The following is a 20,583-nucleotide window of genomic DNA, read 5'->3' as shown; positions in this document are numbered from 1 at the left end:
CGACTTAGAGGCATAATCGCATTGAAGGCATATGTCGCAAGTGAGGTAATCTTCACACAACCCATGTGATATAATAAGGGAAAGAGATACATAGTTGGCTTACAATCGCCACTTCACACAATTACATGAATAAAGCATTACAACATCCAAATACAATCAAGATCCGACTACGGAACCAAAATAAAAGAAGAACCCCAAATGCGACAAAGGTCCCCGATCGACCCCAACTGGGCTCCACTACTGATCAACTAGAATGAAACAACATAAAGAACACGATCTTCATCGAGCTCCTCCTGAGCTTGGTTGCGTCATCTGCACGGACTCATTGGCACCTGCAAGCTGGTTTTAGAAGTATCTGTGAGCCACAGGGACTCAACAATCTCGCACCCTCGCGATCAATACTATTTAAGCTTATGGGTAAGGTAAAGGTATGAGGTGGAGCTGCAGCAAGCGACTAGCATATATGGTGGCTAACATACGCAAAAGAGAGCGAGAAGAGAAGGCAAAGCACGGTCGATAAGAGTATGATCAAGAAGTGATCCTGTAACGACCTACGTCAAGCATAACTCCAACAACCGTGTTCACTTCCCGGACTCCGCCGGAAAGAGACCATCACGGTTACACACGCTGTTGATTCATTTTAATTAAGGTCAATTTCAGTTTTCTACAACCGGACGTTAACAAATTCCCATCTGCCCATAACCGCGGGCACGGCTTTCGAAAGTTCAAATCCCTGCAGGGGTGTCCCAACTTAGCCCATCACAAGCTCTCACGGTCAACGAAGGAATAGACCTTCACCCGAGACGTTTCGATCAGACTCGGTATCCCGGTACAACAAGACATTTCGACAGGGTAAAACTAAACCAGCAACACCGCCCGAATGTGCCGACAAATCCCGATAGGAGCTGCACATATCTCTTTCTCAGGGCACACTCAGATGAGCGCTCCATACAACTAAAACCAAACCTCGAGTTTCCCCGAGGGGGCGCTGCACAGGACTCTAGTTTGGACCAACACTCAGAGGAGCACTGGCTCGGGGGTGGGGGGTAAAATAATGATGACCCTTAGGAGCGCGACTCCCAAGAGAAAAGAAAAGGCTAGGTGGCGAATGGTAAAACCAATGTTGGGCATTGCTGGAAGAGCTTTACTTAAGTCGAACTATCAAGGGGTTCCCATTATAGCCCAACCGCGTAAGGGACGCAAAATCCGGGAACATAACACCGATATGACAGAAACTAGGGCGGCAAGAGTGGAACAAAACACCAGGTATAAGGCCGAGCCTTCCACCCTTTACCAAGTATATAGATGCATTAAGATAACATGGCAATATAATGATATCCCCAACAAGTAAATAAAAGATGTTCCAACAAGGAACGGCCTCCAATCTTCACCTGCAACTAGCAACGCTATAAGAGGGGCTGAGCAAAGCGGTAACATAGCCAATCAATGGTTTGCTAGGACATGGTGGATTAGAGGTTTGACATGGCAATTGGGAGGCTGACAAGCAAAAGGTAGGCATCGTAGCATTGGCATAGTAAAAGAGCGAGCATCTAGCAAAGCAAAGATAGTAGTGATTTCGAGGGTATGATCATCTTGCCTGAGATCCCGCAAGGAAGAAGAACGAGTCCATGAAGAAGACAAACGGAACGTAGACGAACGAATCCTCACAACACGACGTTATCGGAACCAACCCGAAGGAGCAAACATCGGAAAGGAGCAAACAATCATGGTAAACAACCATCACATAATCATGGCATGATGCACAATCAAGTATGATGCATGTCCGGTTTAAGTATGCATGGCATGGCAAAATGCACAAGCAATCCTACAAATTAAGTGGAGCTCAATATGCAACGAGTTGCATATTGACATAACACCACGATAAGTTATTTAGTTTGATCCCGTTTATGTACCCAACAATATTAAATGTTGTTAGCATGGCAAGAGGGTGAAGCAAAGTAAAACTACCTAACTAGTCAAGGTTAAATGAGGCCGGAAGCAACGAAGAACAAGTCCGGAAAAATCCCCATGTGCAATTTAAGGATTTGGTACTGTTCTGCCCTAAACCATGTTTTAGAGTTGATAAACATGCAAAGTGAGGCCACCATGTTAAACTAGGCATTTTTCTACCCCATTTACATATAAAGATTATTAAAATCGGAGTTACGGTTAATTAGTTATGAAATAAATCATTTTAACATGGCATAGGAGCAAATTAATGCAAACAACATTTTTAACATTTCAAACATGGATGAAAGTTGGATATTATTAATCTACACAAAATTCTGAGCAAGTTTCATATATAAAACATTTTAAACCGATGCACGGTTAGTGAGTTATTAGATGCATGAACTAGGAGGACTATTCTGCAAAACTGGCAAACCCTGGACAAATGGGCAAAATCGCTCCGCAGAAAAAAACATGAATCGGGCCGAATCTGGGCAAGCCCAACAGCAGAAGGAAAAAAATGGGGCGCTGGGTGCTCTCTCACCACGGGCTTCGGCCCGGCTGGAGGGGAAGCAGGCCGAGGCGGGGGCGGCGCGCTGGGCCGGATGGAGCTGGCCTGGGAGGCCAAGGCGGCGCTGGGCCTTGGCGCCTGCGACTGGAGAGGAGGCCTGGCGCTGGCTGCGGGAAGCTGGGCCGGCGATGCTGGGCCTTGGAGCTTCGGCCCATGCGGGGAGGAGGCGGAGGCGCTCGTCTCCCTCGATCCCGATGGGATCCTAGGAGGCAAGGGCGGCGGCGCTCGAGGTCAACGGCGAGGCGGCAGCGGCGGCTTGCCGTCGGGGAGGAGCAGAGGAGGCCCCTGAGGTGCGGATCCGGACGGGATCCGTCCGTTTCCGGCCGCGGTGGTGAAGATCCGGCGACGGAGGCAGCGAGGCGGCGAGAGTCGGCGCCGGCGACGAGGCTCGGAGGCGGCGGCGGAGGAAGACTCGGGCGGCGGCGACCGATTGGGCTACGCGGGTCCGATCCGGGCCCGGCGGGCCTGGCGCGGTGGAGGAGAGAGAGGACGGCGGCGCTGACGTGGCACGCCGTGGTTGGTCGCGGCGGGCGGCGCGGACATGTCCGGCGCGGGAAGAAACGTCCGGCGGCGCGGATCTGAGAATTTTTAGGGTTAGGGGAAGAATGAACTGCGAATTTCGGAGGGGGGTGTATATATAGGTATAGAGGGAGCTAGGAGAGTCCAAATGAGGTGCGGTTTTCGGCCACGCGATCGTGATCGAACGCTCTAGATGATGGAGCAGAGTTAGGTGGGTTTTGGGCCAAAATGGAAGGGTGTTGGGCTGCAACACACACGAGGCCTTCTCGGTCCCTCGGTTAACCGTTGGAGTATCAAACGAAGTCCAAATGATACGAAACTTGACAGGCGGTCTACCGGTAGTAAACCAAGGCCGCTTGGCAAGTCTCGGTCCAATCCGGAAATGTTTAATCCCCACACACAAAAGAAAGGTAGAAATGACCACCGGAGGAGAGCGGAACGCCGGAATGCAAAACGGACAACGGGGAAAATGCTCGGATGCATGAGACGAACACGTATGCAAATGAAATGCGCATGATGACATGATATGCAATGCATGACACGCAAGCAATGACAAGGCAACAACAGCGAATAACTGAACGACACCTGGCACATCGGTCTCGGGGCGTTACACCAGTGGTGCAACACCAACTTCCCTGACCTGCTTGAGATGCATGCCTCCTTTCCTCGCTACCGCCATATTAGATGATTATGCGTTGGGGTCCTTGCCTGGACGCTTTGGACCGTTCGCAATAAGCTTGTTATCCAGAAGGTGCCTCTTCGACGTGCTACTGACGCTATCTTCAAAATGTGTGGCTACTTGCAGCTTTGGCGGCCGCTTAGCCGCCCCCCAGGACCGGGACGTCATCAACACTCTCCTCGCCGACCTTCGATCGATGGCCTTCCGCTTGGTGCCTCTGCCCCCCCCCCCCACCCCCCGAGCCCGACTAGTTGCTCTTGCTCTCTGCACCTCGCGTGTGCATGTTTTTTTCTGGATTTCAGGGCTTGTCGAGCTGTGCCCTCAGCATTAACCCTTGGATTCTCTTTCCTGTTAGACTGTTGTGTGTGCGTGTGTTTGAACCTTGTTGGGTGTTTGGCCTGGGCAGTTGCTTTATAATATAAAGCAGGGCGAAAGCCTTTTTCGGTAGAGTTCTCTAGTTATAAGCAGCTGTGAGTAGAATGGTGAGTCCTAAATAATGTTTTCTAGAGTGTTCCAGCTATAAGTAGAAGAATGTGAAGGCTTCCCAAAGACCTATAAATAGAGGTCCTCACCTCTACTTTGTAAGCAGACTATGTATCCACTACCCTAGAACTTGTTCTTATCTAAGATCTTGGAGTAGATCTTGTGTCCTAGGAGTTTCGGATTGAACTCCTGCTGCCCTATAGGCCTACATTCGCCTCTAGGGCAATATCTAGCGCAACACGTTTTTTTAACACAGTACAGACGCAAGCGCTCGTATACACGCACACCATACCCCTATGAGCACCTCCGAAAGACTGAGCCGGCATATCATCTTGAAATTTATGAAGTCGCCGTAGGCACCTCGTCGTCGACGGGAACGTCTCCTCCCACTGAATGTGCATCGCCGGAAATCCTGAAATAAATCCAGGAATAAATGCGAGCACCAGGGTTTGAACCCTGATGGCCGGGGGATACCATAGTCCCTCTAACCATCCAACCACAGGTTGGTTCGCTCTAGCGCAGCACGTTGAAGCTGTTCCCTTCAACAGTTGTGTTGTACACATTGTAGCAGCAAGGTGGAGTTGCTCCTCCACAACCTTGTGCTGCTTCAGCTATTCCCTCTTATATTATGGGACGGAGGGAGTACATTCTCTATCCTTGAGAGTCTAGCTGCTGCTCCTTGCTGACATGCATTGTTAGCTTTGCATGCCATGATACAACATCTACATAACTGATCATGACAAGATTAATGCTCACAATGTTGACCAACTTATGGGCAAGGAAAATCTCAACCAAAATCTTGGGTAGCCAAATTTTTGTAAGGCAAACTTTGGGCACATACCGAGCACACCCTTAGTTCACCCGGAAATTTTGCTTGCTTTTGTTCTCTACCTGTTTTTCTTGAGTTATTCTCTTTCTGATGCTTGTTTACATTTGATTTGTCACAACATGGTATGGACCTGGACGGCATGACTAGTTTCTCTGACAGCTTTTGTTTACTGTGTTGTATTTTATATTTGTCTGAGTAGCTATTCTGTTTATTGCAGGTTGTGCACTTTCGGTCGTTGGAGAAACCAAAGGATGATGAATTTTGTTTGGAATTGTGAGGGATTTTCCAAACGTGTTTGTCTATTTATTTAAAATGTCAATTAACTCATTATCTCATATTTTTATTTATTTGTTTTCTCATGCGTTAAGGTCAAAGCTTCACACATACGATGATGTTGTTGAGAGAGTTGCCCACCAGCTTGGGTTGGATGATCCAGCGAAAATTCGCCTTACATCCCATAACTGCTATTCACAGCAGCCTAAACCGCAACCCATCAGATATCAGGGTGTGGAGCATTTATTGGACATGCTCGTCCACTATAATCAGGTTAACCCTTTCACTTGTTTTTTTTTCCAGTATGAGCATGTTTTCAGCATAACGATAATGCAGAATGCATATCCATTAAAGATACTTACTGTATGATACAGACGTCTGACATCTTGTATTACGAAGTATTGGATATTCCTTTGCCGGAATTGCAGTTCCTTAAAACCCTTAAAGTTGCATTCCACCATGCTACAAAGGAGGAGGTTTTTTCACTGAAATCATTTGAGATATTGTTTATTTATCCTCGGATGCGAAATGAACTTTCTTATGAGATATTCTTTGTTTAGGTTGTCATTCACAGCATCAGGCTTCCTAAGAACAGCACCATTGCTGATGTGATAATTGACTTGAAAACTAAGGTTATTACTTATACAGCCCTTTTCTGTCCTTTCCTGAATTCTTTTTTAGTTTCTTGTTGCACATTTACAATATTGGAACTGAGATACACCAATTGATTGTTCTTGGATATATTCATAAGGAGTCTTTTGGGCTTTGGGGTGCATGTCTAACTTCCTGAGAGGTAGGTGACATCGGGAGATCACAATCATTCATGATTGGAGGCTGATTTTGTTTAGCAGGAAATTTAGCCAGCTGCATTTTTTGTTGCGGATTCAATTTGGGTGAGATTACTTAATATATGCTCCCTCTATTCCAAAATTTGTGAAGAAGTATATGAATCGAGCATGTACGAATAACATTGTTGTATTTGTCTTGCAAAGTGTTTTATGTCGCCGCTCACTATTATAAGATGTTTTAGATATTTCACTATGTACTAGATACAGACTGAAATGAGTGATGTCTACATACATTCGATTTAGAAAAAGTTAGAACATCGTATAATAGTGAACAGAGGGAGCACTAATTTGTAGGCATATTTTAAATAAAAATTATAGTCAAAATCATGAATTAAAACTGTGAAAAGTAAAAGCACTTAGATTTTGGAACCGTGGGATTATGCAGTTAGATGTGTAAAGACCCCCTACATGTATACCTTTTAGTAGATGTCTCAGTTAAGTCAAGTCTAGTCATACTTGCTTCTTGTTAGGAATATGCAATTTGTATTCCCATGAGGCCATAGGCCGATATATATACATGTACAGGTGTGGAACATATGCAGGAAACCCCTTATACAACGGGATAAATACAAAGGGGTACATGACTTATATTATAACTCTAACACCCCCCTCAAACTCATGGTGGATGAACAACACTGAGTTTGGAGAGATAAAAGCCATGTTGTGCTCTAGTCTGGGCCTTCGTCAGGAAATCCGCCAACTGTAACTCGGAAGGCACATACTGAAGAGCAATAACCTGATCCTGCACACCAGCGCGCACATAGAAAGCATCAACACCAATATGCTTGGTGAGCTCATGCTTCACAGGATCGCGCGCAATGTTGATAGCACCTGTACTGTCAGATAAGAGCAGAGTCGGTGTAGTGACGGAAACACCAAAATCCTGAAGTAACCACCGTAACCAAGTCACCTCTGCCGTCAAAAGAGCCATTGCTCGCAACTCAGCCTCGGCACTCGAACGGGAAACTGCAAGCTGTTTCTTCGTCTTCCAGGCAATGAGAGAACCACCAAGAAAAACACAGTAAGCAGAAAGTGAACGGCGATCTGAAGGATCACTAGCCCACGTAGTATCCGAATAGGCCTGAAGCTGTAAAGAACTGGAGCGAGGAAAGAATAGACGGTGAGAGATCGTGCCTCGAAGATATCGGAGAACACGAAGATGACTATAGTGAACCGAGGTGGGAGCAGAGACAAACTGACTCAGAATATGAACCGGATAAGAGATGTCCGGACGAGTGACAGCTAGATAGACAAGACTGCCAACAAGATGACGATAACGCGTCGGGTCAGGGAGAGGATCACCATCAGTAGCACGGAGGTGAACATTGAGCTCCATAGGAGTCTCAACAACGCGCTCGTCAGTAAGAGCAGCACGAGCAAGAAGATCCTGGATATACTTTTCCTGGGATATAAAAAAGCCATCAGAGGTAGAAGAGACTTCAATCCCAAGAAAGTAGCGAAGAGGTCCAAGATCAGACATAAGAAACTGCTCACTAAGACGGGCCTTTACAAAGGCAATATACTCGGGGTCATCCCCCGTGATGATCATGTCATCAACATAGAGAAGAAGAAGAGTCCGACCACGAGGAGAAAGGTGAATAAACAATGCTGGATCATGAGCACTTGCTGAAAAACCAGCAGCAGTGATCACAGAGGCAAAGCGCTCAAACCAGGCGCGGGGGGCTTGCTTAAGGCCATAGAGAGAGCGACGAAGACGACATACCATGCCATCAGGAACAGAATACCCAGGTGGTGGCTGCATGTACACCTCCTCACGCAGCTCACCATTAAGAAAGGCATTCTTAACATCAAGCTGAGATATAGACCAGTGGCGTGCAGAGGCAACGGCAAGAAGTGTACGAACAGTGGTCATATGGGCCACAGGAGCAAAAGTCTCGTCATAATCACGACCGTGCTCCTGCTGAAAACCACGAGCCACAAGACGAGCTTTGTGACGCTCAAGAGAACCATCGGAGCGAGTCTTAACCTTGTAGACCCACTTACAAGTGATCGGACGGACTCCGGGAGGAAGAGAAACAAGATCCCAGGTACCAGTGCGTTCAAGAGCAGCAATCTCCTCTGCCATCGCAAACTGCCATTCAGGATGAACAACAGCCTGACGGTAAGAAGTCGGCTCAAGAACAGCAGCACCAGCGGTGGGAAATCCAAAGCGATCAACAGGCGGACGAGGACGAGAACGCAAGCCATAAGTAGGCTGAGAGGAAGATGACGACTCATCCACAGAGGCATCGACTGGTCGTGGACGACGAGTGTAATGCTGAGGAAAAGATGGAATAATAGAAGGAGGAATCGTCAAGGTAGAATCGGGGGGTGGCGACGAAGAAGTCACCGGAGATGAAGGTGTAGAATCCGGTGACATGCTGGGAGAGGAGACCGGGGAGGAAGTCACCGGAGATGAAGGTGGAGAACCCGGTGACATGCTAGGCGAGGAGACCGGGGAGGATGGTGGCTGCAAATCAACTAGAGGTGGAGAAGGAGAGGAAGTGGAACGGAGAGGTACAGGCTCGACGGGGGTGATAGGTGAGTCAGGAAAAGTGAGGAAAGAGATATCATGCACTGAAAAAGTCGAGGAAGATGGGCGTGGGTAGAAGGGACGAGACTCATCAAAAGTCACGTCTCGAGAGATACGCATCCGACGACCGATAGGATCCCAACAACGATAGCCCTTATGCTCATCACTGTAGCCTAAGAAGACACACTCAACAGACTGAGCGGTCAGTTTGGTGCGTTCGCGAGGGGCAAGAAGAACATAGCAAACACAACCAAACGAGCGAAGCATCGAATAATCGGGAGAACGATCAAAAAGTCGCTCGAAAGGAACACCACCCTGTAGAGCAGCGGAAGGCTGTATATTGATAAGATAGGTGGATGTGGAGACGGCCTCAGCCCAAAAATGAGGCGGGAGAGAGGCAGCAATCATCAATGCACGAGCCGTCTCAAGAAGATGTCGATGCTTTCGCTCAGCCACACCATTCTGAGCATGAGCACCAGGACAAGAGAATTGAGAGAGAGTCCCTTGCTCAGCAAGAACACCACGCAACATCTTAGAGATATACTCGCCAGCGGAGTCAGCACGAAAAACACGAATGGGTGAAGAGAACTGAGTATGAACCATGGCAGCAAAATGCTTATAAATAGACAACACCTCAGAACGAGAAGTCATGAAATAAAGCCATGTGTAACGAGAGAAATCATCTATGAAAATAATATAGTATTTATGACCACCTTTCGAAGCGAAAGGGGCCGGACCCCATACATCAGAATGGACTAAATCGAAAGGACGCTTGGACACTGACTCACTATGTGAATATGGTAACTGAATCTGCTTGCCAAGACGACAACCCTGACACTCTAAAGAGACATCTCCTGAGACAGACCCCAGAAGACCTCGACGAACTAAAGAAGACAACCGAGAACCACACAGATGACCAAGTCGATGATGCCACTGCTGGAAGGAACCAGTAACGGAGGCGACAGAAGCGGAAGAACTGGCGATGGTGGTGGCAGCGGAAGGAACATGAAGCCAGTCCAACTCCCAAAGACCCTGAGAATCACGGCGGCGAGGGCCAGCCCCAACCAGAGTGTGCGTGCGACGGTCCTGGACAGAACAAGAGTCAACGTCAAGGATGACGCGACAACCAGAATCAGTAAGTTGACCAGCAGAAAACAGATTCATGGTAAGTCGAGGAACATGAGCAACATCAGGAACAGAATAAGGAGTGGTAAGATTGCCTCTACTAGCAACAAAAAGTGGAGTACCATCAGCAGTGAAGACATGAACAGGAGAATCCAGTGATCGAAGAGAGGACAAAGTGGAAGAATGAGAAGACATATGAAAAGAAGCTCCAGAGTCCAGAACCCATGGGGATGTACCTGACTGTGTAGAGGGTGATTGCTCAGTGCGGGAAGCATCAGTCACAGAACCAGCAGTACCCGTCGAGGAAGAACCTGAAGCCGCGAGCAGACGCTTAAGTCTTAGAATATCCTGGTCAGTCAAAGCAATGGCTGAAGCTGTCGAGGTGGATGACAAAGTCCCTGAAGATGATGATCGCGCCTTGCGCAGGTGTTTCTTCTTCGTGTAGCACTGAGACTCAAGATGACCATCATTGTTGCAATAGTCGCAATGTGGACGGGGGCGACCTGAGCCTCCAGAAGGAGTGGGCAAGAGCGGCGGAGCACTCGAGCGAGAAGGGGTCGGTGCAGCAGGTGGCGTAGGAGCACGAGTAGCGAGCACAGAGGGAACCTCCAGCAAACCAGCACCACGTAAGCGAGTCTCCTCAGCACGAATCTCAGAAAGCGCCTCCATGAGAGAAATACGGCCACGAGCAAACAACTGAGCACGCCGGGGCTCAAACTCCTTACGGAGCCGAGACAGGAACTCATAGACGCGATGAAACTCCAAATTGGCCTGGACAGCCTGGCAACAGGGGCAGGTACGACAACCAGCACTGCGGAGAGAATCAAGCTGGCGCCAGATAGCAGAACTCTGTGCATAGAAGTCATCAACAGTAGAGTCACCCTGCTGAAGAGCATGCTCCTGACGGACCACAGAAAGGTATAAGGCATCACCAGAGGGCTGATAGCGCTGACGAAGACGGGTCCACATCTCAAAGACAGTAGGAAGACCCAGAAACTCAGAAGCAAACTGAGGCAGAACACTAGCAGTGAGAATAGCTGCAGCACGAGCATCATCATCAAGCCACTGGGTGTAAACAGACAGAGCACCATGATACGTCTGAAGAGCCTCGTCATAAGCCAAAACCCTCTCATCATAAGCACGATCAGCAGCCTCATCAGCAAGCTTAGCCGCATCCTTGGCGGCCTGATTAGCATCCGGAGGAAGAACCGGTGGAGTCGGCGGAATAGGAGCCACCGGAGGAACCGGACGTGGCGGACAGCAGACCTCGCCAGAAAGAACACACCAGAGACGGATGCCACGCATGTGAATGCGCATGAAGCCAGTGAACTCAGTGTAGTTAGTACCATCGAAGATCACCGGACAGCGAGGGACAGCAACATAGCCCGATGCAGCAGACATTTTTTTTAGGCAGAGATTAGCGGGAGCAGGAGATTAGGGTCCCGTCGCTTGGGGCCGGCTGGGAACGAGACTGCAGCCTTGTCGAAGCGGTCGTCCGGGAAGTAGATCGTGGAGCCCTCGAACCCCTCGAACTGCGCCACCTCGATGGATATGGAGCGGTCGGCCGGAAGTAGATCAATGGATCGATGGGAAGCGGTCGTACGGGAGCTGCTGACGGGATCGATGGGAAGCGGTCGTACGGGAGCTGCTACGGGATCGATGGATCTGGAGCAGCCTTGTCCACCGTCGGCTCGGGGCGCGGGGATGAAGCGGTCGTCCGGAAGGAGATCGCTCGGGATCGCTCGGGCGGACCTGCTGACGGGAGCTGCTGACGGGATCGCTCGGGCGGACCTGCAGATGAGACGGGACAGCGACGGCCCAAGAGCAGGGTTGACCTGCGGTGGTGAAGGCACCGGAGAGCAGCGCCGGCCAAGAGACGAAGGGCGGCGGCTGCGTGGACGGGAGATTGGATCGAGAGGAGTTGCGCGTGCTAAAAAAAGAAACCCTAAGGCTCTAATACCATGTTAGGAATATGCAACTTGTATTCCCATGAGGCCATAGGCCGATATATATACATGTACAGGTGTGGAACATATGCAGGAAACCCCTTATACAACGGGATAAATACAAAGGGGTACATGACTTATATTATAACTCTAACACTTCTGTCCCTCGAACACATGGTCACGCCTATTTGATTTTTTGGTTCTCACTTAAACCTTTGCCATTTAGCTTCTACAAGAAAGGGAAGCTGCCTTTTATCTTTACGACCATTGCGATCTACTGTAGGTTATACAACTGCAAAGTGGTGTGTTTCTGCGGATGGTTTGTCCAATAAGAACCATTTCTAAACCTTGTACTACTAATCAACAGGTTGATCTATCCAGTCCCACTGCCGAGCTACGCGTGCTAGAGGTCTTTTACCACAAGATCTATAAGGTATGTATTTGAAATCATGTGCTAGTCTTCTATTTCATGTCTTCCTGAAAAAGAGCTTTATTGTTCTTGAGGTTTCTTTAGCCTTCAGAAGTAAAATCTTTGAACTACTAACGAATGCCCTTTGAAAATGTTTCAGCAGTTAAATACTCCCTCTGATCCATATTAATTGACGCAACTTTAGTACAAAGTTGTACTACGGCTGCGGCAATTAATTTGGATCGGTGGGAGTATCATTTTTTCCATATATCATTGTAGCTATTACTAATTATGTTTTTGTAGATCTTTCCACTTCACGAGAAGATAGAGAATATAAATGATCAGTACTGGACGCTACGTGCTGAAGAGGTATGTAAGACTAATGATGTTATATGTCGTACCTCTTTTACATCTTTGATATCATATGTTTTAGTTTTACTTGGTGATTGTCATCTCGTGAGAACTTAGGGCATCTCCAACGCGGTTCCTCAAACAAACCACATCAAATGTCCGCGAACATTCTGCTGGGCAGCGGCCGTCCAACCCAATCCCTCAAACAAGATGGACACTGATCGGAATCATCACTAGTTCGTAGTTTTCTACACCAAGCGGAATCATACAACACAAAGATCCTTAGAAAACAACTAACAATTACTCCTACTCCCTGACGTTGAGGTCGATAGCCCCCGTGCCAGAGCTGCCGACGTGTGCCTCTTTGGCATTGTTGTCGTGCTGCTCCGATGCCTCATTGTCCTCGGTATCGAGCTCCTCGAAGAGCCAGGTCTGCTGTGCTTTGTTGATGCGGAGCTGGCAGGGCTCACAGTCGATCGTGCCAGCACTTTGCACGGCGAGCACCGCCTAGTTCTCGTCGATGACTTCCGGTTTCGTCAGGAGCTCTGCCATGGCTGCGGCATCCGCGCGCTTCACATTCGGTTGATCGACCACCGCAAGAGCGCCTAGTGCCACATGGTGAAGAGGCCGTCCGCCACGTTCCTCGCAGCCTCGATGCCCATCGCCTCCTCCGCTGCTGGCCCCTCTCCGTGGTCCTATACCATCTCCATGCTAGAGCTTGGTTCGGACAGCTTGGAGGTTGGCCCGCCGCAACGCGGGCTTTCCGGTGTTCGTCCACTGTGCGGACCTTCGCTGTGATTTCGGCGCGACACTCCATTGTCAACATCTTGTACCCAGTGATCTTGGTGTGGACCATGGTGACAGCGGCCGTCGGGAATGTTGATGTGGAGGTCGAGGGCTTTGCTACGAGCGGCGCCGCAGACGAGTTGAAATGAGAGAAATGGGATGCTGGCTAGGGTTTGGATGATCTCCGAGCGGCTTTTAATAGCTGGGGTAGGCTTCTTGGGTGGCTTGTCAGCTAATTGGCCATGATTGCTGCTGGCGGAGCGGCGAAGGATCAATGCGGGTAGGCGGGTGGCCGGTGAAGCCGGTGTGAATGTGGAGGCTTCTGGAGTCTGATAGGGTTTTTTGGGGTGGGACCGGGTTGTTGGATGCCGACATGGCGGATGTTCGAATTCCCTCAGAGCTCCCCCTGATTTGGGGCTGGCCTTGGGGATTTTGGACGTGCGGACTGGCCCGGCCCGATTTGGTTAGTCGTGTTGGAGGATTAAAAGTGTCTGGACTGTTCGGCCTGGACATTTTGGTGGTGGTTTGGCGTGCCGTGATGGAGATGCCCTTAAGTTCCAAGTGTCATCCATTCCCTGATTTCTTACTGTACATTTTCCTGTACCTGCTGTGATTAATTTATGTGCTTTTTTTAGTCCTCATATCTATTTATACCCATTTTCATAGGTTCCAGAGGAGGAGAAAAATCCCAGTCAGAATGATCGCTTAATCCATGTTTATCACTTCGCGAAAGATTCTCTTCAGAATCAAGTATTGCACTTTCGTATTAATGACAGCATATATTTATGACATTCTTATCCAATCAGGTGACACCGTTGTTGTGACCAACAGCAGATTCAGAATTTTGGAGATCCTTTTTTTCTTGCCATCCGTGAAGGTGAGACTTTAGCGGAAGTAAAGAGCCGCATACAGAGAAAACTCCAGGTCCCTGATGAAGAATTCTCCAAGGTGATCTTATTTGTTTCTTACTCCCTCCGTTCCTAAATATTTGTCTTTTTAGAGATTTCAAATGGACTACCACATACGGATGTATATAGACATATTTTAGAGTGTAGATTCACTCATTTTGCTCCGTATGTAGTCACTTGTTGAAATCTCTAGAAAGACAAATATTTAGGAACGGAGGGAGTAGATGCGATATAAAAGTTACTTTTTTTCCCTTCATACTGATAGGGTTTTTAATCTTGAAATAATGCTGATATTGTAAATTAAACACAAATGTTAGAACCAGCACCGATTTTGTAGCCAGTTGGTTGTGCTATAGTGAACTGAGAATAGTTTACGTATCTTACTTTACTCTCAAAGTTGATTAGTAATATGCTAAATCAATAAATAAAGCACTGCTGTCTGCTATCATAATAAAACGGGTGGTGATTGGCGCTGAAAGCACTGTAGATCTTAATCTTATAGAAGGGGCTGTGAAGTATTGCTTAAGCTTCATGTCCTGTCTGCATCCTTGGTTTTACTGTCTACCTGGAGTTGCATTGCATCGTAGTATGAATATATAGTACAGCTACTGAACTAATATACCTATTCATGCTTATGTCTTCAGTGGAAATTTGCATTCATATCTATGAATCGGCCAGACTACCTACAAGATTCTGATGTTGTATCTGCTCGTTTCCAGGTAAACTGGTGATTTTGCCCTACATGCTTCTATAGTTCTGCCCATACATTTGTTTTCGGTGGTTTCTGATTTCTTTTGGTTTCTACAGAGGAGAGATGTCTATGGAGCTTGGGAACAATATCTTGGGCTGGAGCATACTGACACTGCACCAAAAAGGGCCTATACAGCCAATCAGGTATGCAGTTGCTTTGCTGGGAAGTGAACTTACCAAACTTTGGATGTCAAATTTTACCTTTAGTCATGCTTGGGCTTAATATGCTGCAGCCATGCTTTGTTATCTCTGTATCGGAGCTTCCCTTGCTATTACAGGATTTTGTGCAAAGCTTTGCATTTTTGTCAAACAGTATTTCTTCTTAATTCTCACTCATGCTTGGGCATAGATATGCTGCCACAGCCCTATACTGTGTAGCCTTGGTACCAGGTCCCGTCCTGAGATTTCAGGGGCCCAGGGCGAAACTATAATCCTGGGCTTTTAATGTAAACATCAATGTATTAATCAATATATGTATGTATGAATTGTTACCAGTAAACACGTAGAGTGCATCCAAAAGCAACATTCATATCAAATAATTTACACGTGCTTGGTACCCATCAAGACTAGCAGTTTCTGTAATGAATTAAATATGTGCTTATGATCACTCACATTGTTATTGTTGATTTGATTCTGGCAACTCATCTACTTGTTTTTTTCCTTTCTCATGGCCGGATGCATACTTTATACTGTAGATGGCATGGCTGCGCTGGAATTTAGAGCAATAAGTAATTGAAAACTGGCGCAAAGCTAAAGTCACAAAGTTAGATTAAACCAGTAAAATCTTACCGATTATCATTTCGAACTCACAGATGATAAATCACAAATTGCAATGATATCTAACCCTAAATATGTAAGAAAGAAATTAGCTAGCTAACTAAAGTAGGAATTAAGGAGTGGGATGATGATGGAGGCAAGACGTGCACTTATGGATCATATCCCAGTTTAGCTAGCAGCTCTTTTATGATAGGCTGGGTATACTCTGTTGGAAACTCGAGTATTCCATTTCCGGTCTCGTAGTGGCAGCACAACCCAGCCGGCTAGCCAATCAACCAGATCTCCGAAAGATAGTGGTAGGTCGATTGGAGTATGAGCTAGACGTGGTATTATTTCAGTCTAGAAGATCGCTAGATGCACACGCATTAGCTTGGTGGCTGGCTCGATCGGGCTTTTGCATTGTGTGCCATGAATGGCTATAGGGAAGGACATACGGCATACCTGAGGGGCTCCTTGGTTTCGGGGGGCCCGGGTGGCCGCCCCCTCCCGTCAGGGCAGGGCCTGCTTAGTAGCAGATCTTCCTTGATTATTGCGTGATTTCGTGCAAGCCTCACCTAATTCATTCTATTTCACAAGGACATGTATCTTATATATCCTTGCTTTTGCTGGTGGTTTTATACACCTGCAGAACCGTCACACGCATGAGAAGCCGGTGAGGATATACAATTAGTACGCCTTAAAACTGTGTTGGTCCCCTGATGAAGGCGTTGATCTGGGAGTGGAAAAGGAGTAGGCTGCAACAGGTGAAAGCAGCAGCATGTTTGGCCATTTGGGTGCTACAGTTTTTGCTCTTGATGCATGGCCATGACGATTTTTCAAGGTTCATCATCGCAAGGGTGCACGATATCAAGTTTCTGTAAATTGGGTGTAAAGGCCACCCTCCTAAGGGTAGATGTTGGATGTTGGTTCATTTTTAGAGCAAAGTCGAGTACATATGATATTGGTAGTGGGCTTGTATACAAGGGTATAGTTTTGCGACTTGATATTGGCATTTGTTGTAATCTGGCGATAATGGGAGACTAATGGACTTTTTCTTGGTTTAAGTAGCTGCAGTAGTAAAAATGTTTTTTGCGGGTGTGCAGTAGTAAAATTGTTAGTCACATTTGACTAACATACTACCTCCATCTGAAAAAATTCGTACATTTTTGGGGATCAAAAGGCAAGACAAAGAGCTGCAGAGGATTGGTGACGGGCTGCTTAAAAGATTATGACCCAATGCTAGCAACGAGTTCAGTCCGTGCGCGCCTGCCCTAGCCTAGGAGCGGGCCTCGTCTTGGATAGACGCAAAAAGTCGTGAGATGGAGGTTGTCTCGCCGTGGAATACACATCAACTGCTCTCCAGATGGACCGGGCTGTTAGGATCTTTTGGATCGCCACGTGGCCAAGCCCTTGCGGTGGCCAGTGGGGGATCTCGTGATCGTCGATGTGCACCGCAGGAGAAACTCCTCGGTGCCGGATGGAGGAGGTGGGGGGGGGGGGGGGGGGGGGGGAGGTAGCGCACACCCAGGCTAGCACATCATGCCAGATTTACCTAGAGAAGGGGCAGTGTAACACCCCGTATGTAACTTGCCATATTTGTAACTCTGACTCTTGCCATTTTTGGCTTTAAGTGAGGTAGCGCACACCCAGGCTAGCACATCATGCCAGATTTACCTAGAGAAGGGGCAGTGTAACACCCCGTATGTAACTTGCCATATTTGTAACTCTGACTCTTGCCATTTTTGGCTTTAAGTTATGAGATCTCCCTTCGTGGTTGGGTTTTGACGTTGTTTTGCTTTTTGTTTATGTCATGCATTTCATATTATGTCATCATGTGCATTGCATTTGCATTCGTGTTCGTCTCGTGCATCCGAATATTTTCCCCGTTGGCCGTTTCGCAATCCGACACTCCCACATGCACCGGCGCACCCCTGTTGTCTCTTTCTGTGAGCGGGTGTTAAACGTTCTCGGAATTGATCGAGATTTGTCAAGTGGCCTTGGTACACTACCGGTAGACCGCATGTCGAATTTCGTTCCATTTGGAGGCCGTTTGATGCTCCAACGGTTAACCAGGTAACCGCGAAGGCCTCTTTTGTGTTGCAGCCCAACACCCCTCCAAAACAGCCCAATAACACATCTAAACCATCTCCATGTCCTCCGTCGTCGGATCACGATCGTGTGGATGAAAACTACACCTCATTTGGACACTCTAAACTTCCTCCACCTATAAATATGTGCCCCTCCCCTGAATTTCGGGTCCAAAACCCTAGCTATCTCCCATCCACGCCGCCGGACACGTCCGGCCATCACCGGACGAAACCGCCATGGCACCCGGACCAATAGTGAGCCGCCACGTGGCTCCGCCCCGTCCCCGCGCCACCGGCCCGCCAGGCCCGCGTTCGGCCCCCGCGGGCCCAGCGCCTCCCGCCGGCTCCGCCTTCCCCACGTCGCCGCTCTCTCTCGCCGCGCCTCCCGGCTCCGCCTCCCGCGCGCCGCCGCTCTTCCTCGTCGCACCGCTTCACCCCGCTGCCGCCTGACCGGGTCGTCGCCGCCGCCCGTTGCCTAGTCGCCCCACCGCCTCTTCGGTTCGCCGCCGGCCGGATCCGGCGAGATCCGACCCGGAGGAACCCCGTCGCCGGCCATCTCCCTCCACCCGGCGTCCAACTCCGGCGAGCTCGTCGTCCAGCGAACCTCGGGAAGCGTATCGACGAACCCTAGATCCAGATTTGCGGGGTATAATTTCCACCAAGTCCTTTTCTGCAATAATTTTATGCCTCCTTCATTGCTTCATATCTCGGTGTCCGTGACTCCGATTCATGCATATGATATGTTGAATTGATCGTCTCGATGAGCTCTTCACGTTAGAAGCATTTCCATGCATGATACTGTACATTTTGATGCCTTTTTCATTGATGCAAGAGTGCTATAAAATGTTAACTGCTGGTACTTATCAGATCATGAGGTTTTATCATTTTTGTTGCATTTGATGTGTGCATCGTATGAGCTTGGGGTCTACATGTGTTTTGAACTACAACATGCCATCTTTAGAGTGGTGTTTGTCTTGTATTTTTGTGATCATTGTGGTGACTAGCACAAGCATGCAAACTAGGCTTCACAATGTTGCTGTGTTCAGGGACTTAGGATATTGCTAAGTCTTTTTCCTGCTGTTATTTTGATGCCATGTAAACTTGATGCTATAGTGATATCCATGCTTATTTTGAGATACTTCAGTAAGGATGTTTTGAACATGTGGTTATGCTCTATCCATCCATGCCCCTGTTTGCAATTATGGAGTGCCTTAGCATGTCTTGTTATTGCTCTACTTTTGCTATAAAATGTTCCTGGCAGAATGTTAACATGTTAATCAATATTGCCATGGTTGTTGCTAGTGATCCATGCATCCTATGAACTTTCTCTTGCCATGGTTAGCTTCATGAACATGTCATCTTGCTATTGGTATGCTTATATTGCCATGCAATGCTTTGTGGCGAGTGGTTTGATCTCGCAAAGTTGCTATCATAATTCTGTTTATGCCATGCTCTGTTTTTCTGCTAAGTCTGAAACTGTTAATAAAACTTGCTATGTTTACATGGGTGCCATCATATCTTCTGTGCCTTTTTGGCTCATGATCAGTAAGGGACTTTTGATCTATGCATTTAGTAGAATCATGCCATGCCTTTGTTTGCTATGATATGTTACTGTAGCATGTTGTTTGCTTACTCTAAATAATGCTTCCTGATATTGTTTTTGACATGTTAGTATTTTCACTAAGTCTATGATGCTGATATCTTTTGCACTTTTGCCATGCTTGTTTGATCATGCTCTTGTATTATTTAGCCGTAGCTCACTGTTCATGTTTTGTCAAGCATCTCTTGTACATCACTGCCATATGCTTTGTTGTTATGTTGGATTGCAGTATCTTAGTTTCTTGTTGCATTCTAAGTGGCATCGTGCTGTTAATCGCAGAATAGCATCAACCTTGTTTTGCTTGCCATTTGCAAACCGTGCATCTATTTCCGGTGATTTTTATATCGATTTCAACCAAAATCACCTCATCTTTCCAGCGGCACACTTGGTTTGCCAAGTTGATGTTTTGATCATTCTTTCCCTTCCGGAGCACACATATGCATTGCATATCTTGTCTTGCATATCATGCCATGTATTGCATCATGTTGCTTGTGCATTGCATTGTGATTGATTGTTGGTCCTTTACTTGTGTTATTGCTTTGGGTAGAGCCGGGAGACGAGTACGTGACGGAGGAACCTGTTGAGTACGCTAACGAGGATCAAGCTTTCGACAACTCTAAGAACTTTGCAGGCAAGATGACCATACCCTCAAAATCACTGCTATCTTTGCTTGCTAGTTGTTCGCTCTATTGCTATGTCGCGCTACCTACCACTTGCTTATCATGCCTCCCATATTGCCATGTCAAGCCTCTAACCCACCTTTCCTAGCAAACTGTTGTTTGGCTATGTTACCGCTTTTGCTCAGCCCCTCTTATAGAGTTGCTAGTTGCAGGTGAAGATGAAGTTTGTTCCATGTTGGAACATGGATTTGTTGGGATATCATTATTATATCTTATTTACTTTAACGCATCTATATACTTGGTAAAGGGTGGAAGGCTCGGCCTTATGCCTGGTGTTTTGTTCCACTCTTGCCGCCCTAGTTTCCGTCGTACCGGTGTTATGTTCCTTGATTTTGCGTTCCTTACGCGGTTGGGTGTTATGAGAACCCCTTGACAGTTTGCTTTGAATAAAACTCCTCCAGCAAGGCCCAACCATGGTTTTACCATTTGCCACCTAAGCCTTTTTCCCTTGGGTTCCGCGGACTCAAGGGTCATCTTTATTTTAAACCCCCGGGCCAGTGCTC

The 20,583-nt window shown here is 47.5% G+C and overlaps 1 protein-coding gene across 8 annotated transcripts in view; it reads left to right on the top strand.

Moving 5' to 3' along the window:
* The window catches only part of LOC123086106 (ubiquitin C-terminal hydrolase 12), a 47,936-nt gene extending 31,159 nt beyond the window's left edge, over positions 1-16,777 (top strand). For 3 of the 8 annotated variants that reach the window (XM_044507819.1, XM_044507818.1, XM_044507820.1), the window contains exons 22-32: positions 5,246-5,301; positions 5,397-5,574; positions 5,676-5,777; positions 5,862-5,933; positions 12,121-12,186; positions 12,466-12,531; positions 13,966-14,049; positions 14,131-14,247; positions 14,852-14,926; positions 15,015-15,101; positions 15,191-15,564. In XM_044507819.1, the coding sequence (XP_044363754.1) occupies positions 5,246-5,301; positions 5,397-5,574; positions 5,676-5,777; positions 5,862-5,933; positions 12,121-12,186; positions 12,466-12,531; positions 13,966-14,049; positions 14,131-14,247; positions 14,852-14,926; positions 15,015-15,101; positions 15,191-15,283 (996 nt within the window). In that variant the 3' untranslated portion in view covers positions 15,284-15,564. Of the gene's footprint in view, positions 1-5,245; positions 5,302-5,396; positions 5,575-5,675; positions 5,778-5,861; positions 5,934-6,052; positions 6,771-12,120; positions 12,187-12,465; positions 12,532-13,965; positions 14,050-14,105; positions 14,248-14,851; positions 14,927-15,014; positions 15,102-15,190; positions 15,565-16,362 lie in introns of those variants that run through there. The other 5 variants (XM_044507823.1, XM_044507822.1, XM_044507821.1 and 2 more) reach the window with 4 other exon arrangements.
* The last annotated feature ends 3,806 nt before the right edge of the window (positions 16,778-20,583 follow it).

This window comes from Triticum aestivum, chromosome 4A (assembly GCF_018294505.1).
Source record: "Triticum aestivum cultivar Chinese Spring chromosome 4A, IWGSC CS RefSeq v2.1, whole genome shotgun sequence".
In the NCBI taxonomy this organism is placed as follows: Eukaryota; Viridiplantae; Streptophyta; class Magnoliopsida; order Poales; family Poaceae; genus Triticum; species Triticum aestivum.
Note: the sequence above shows the minus strand (reverse complement) of the source record. Positions and strands in the feature narration are given on the sequence as shown.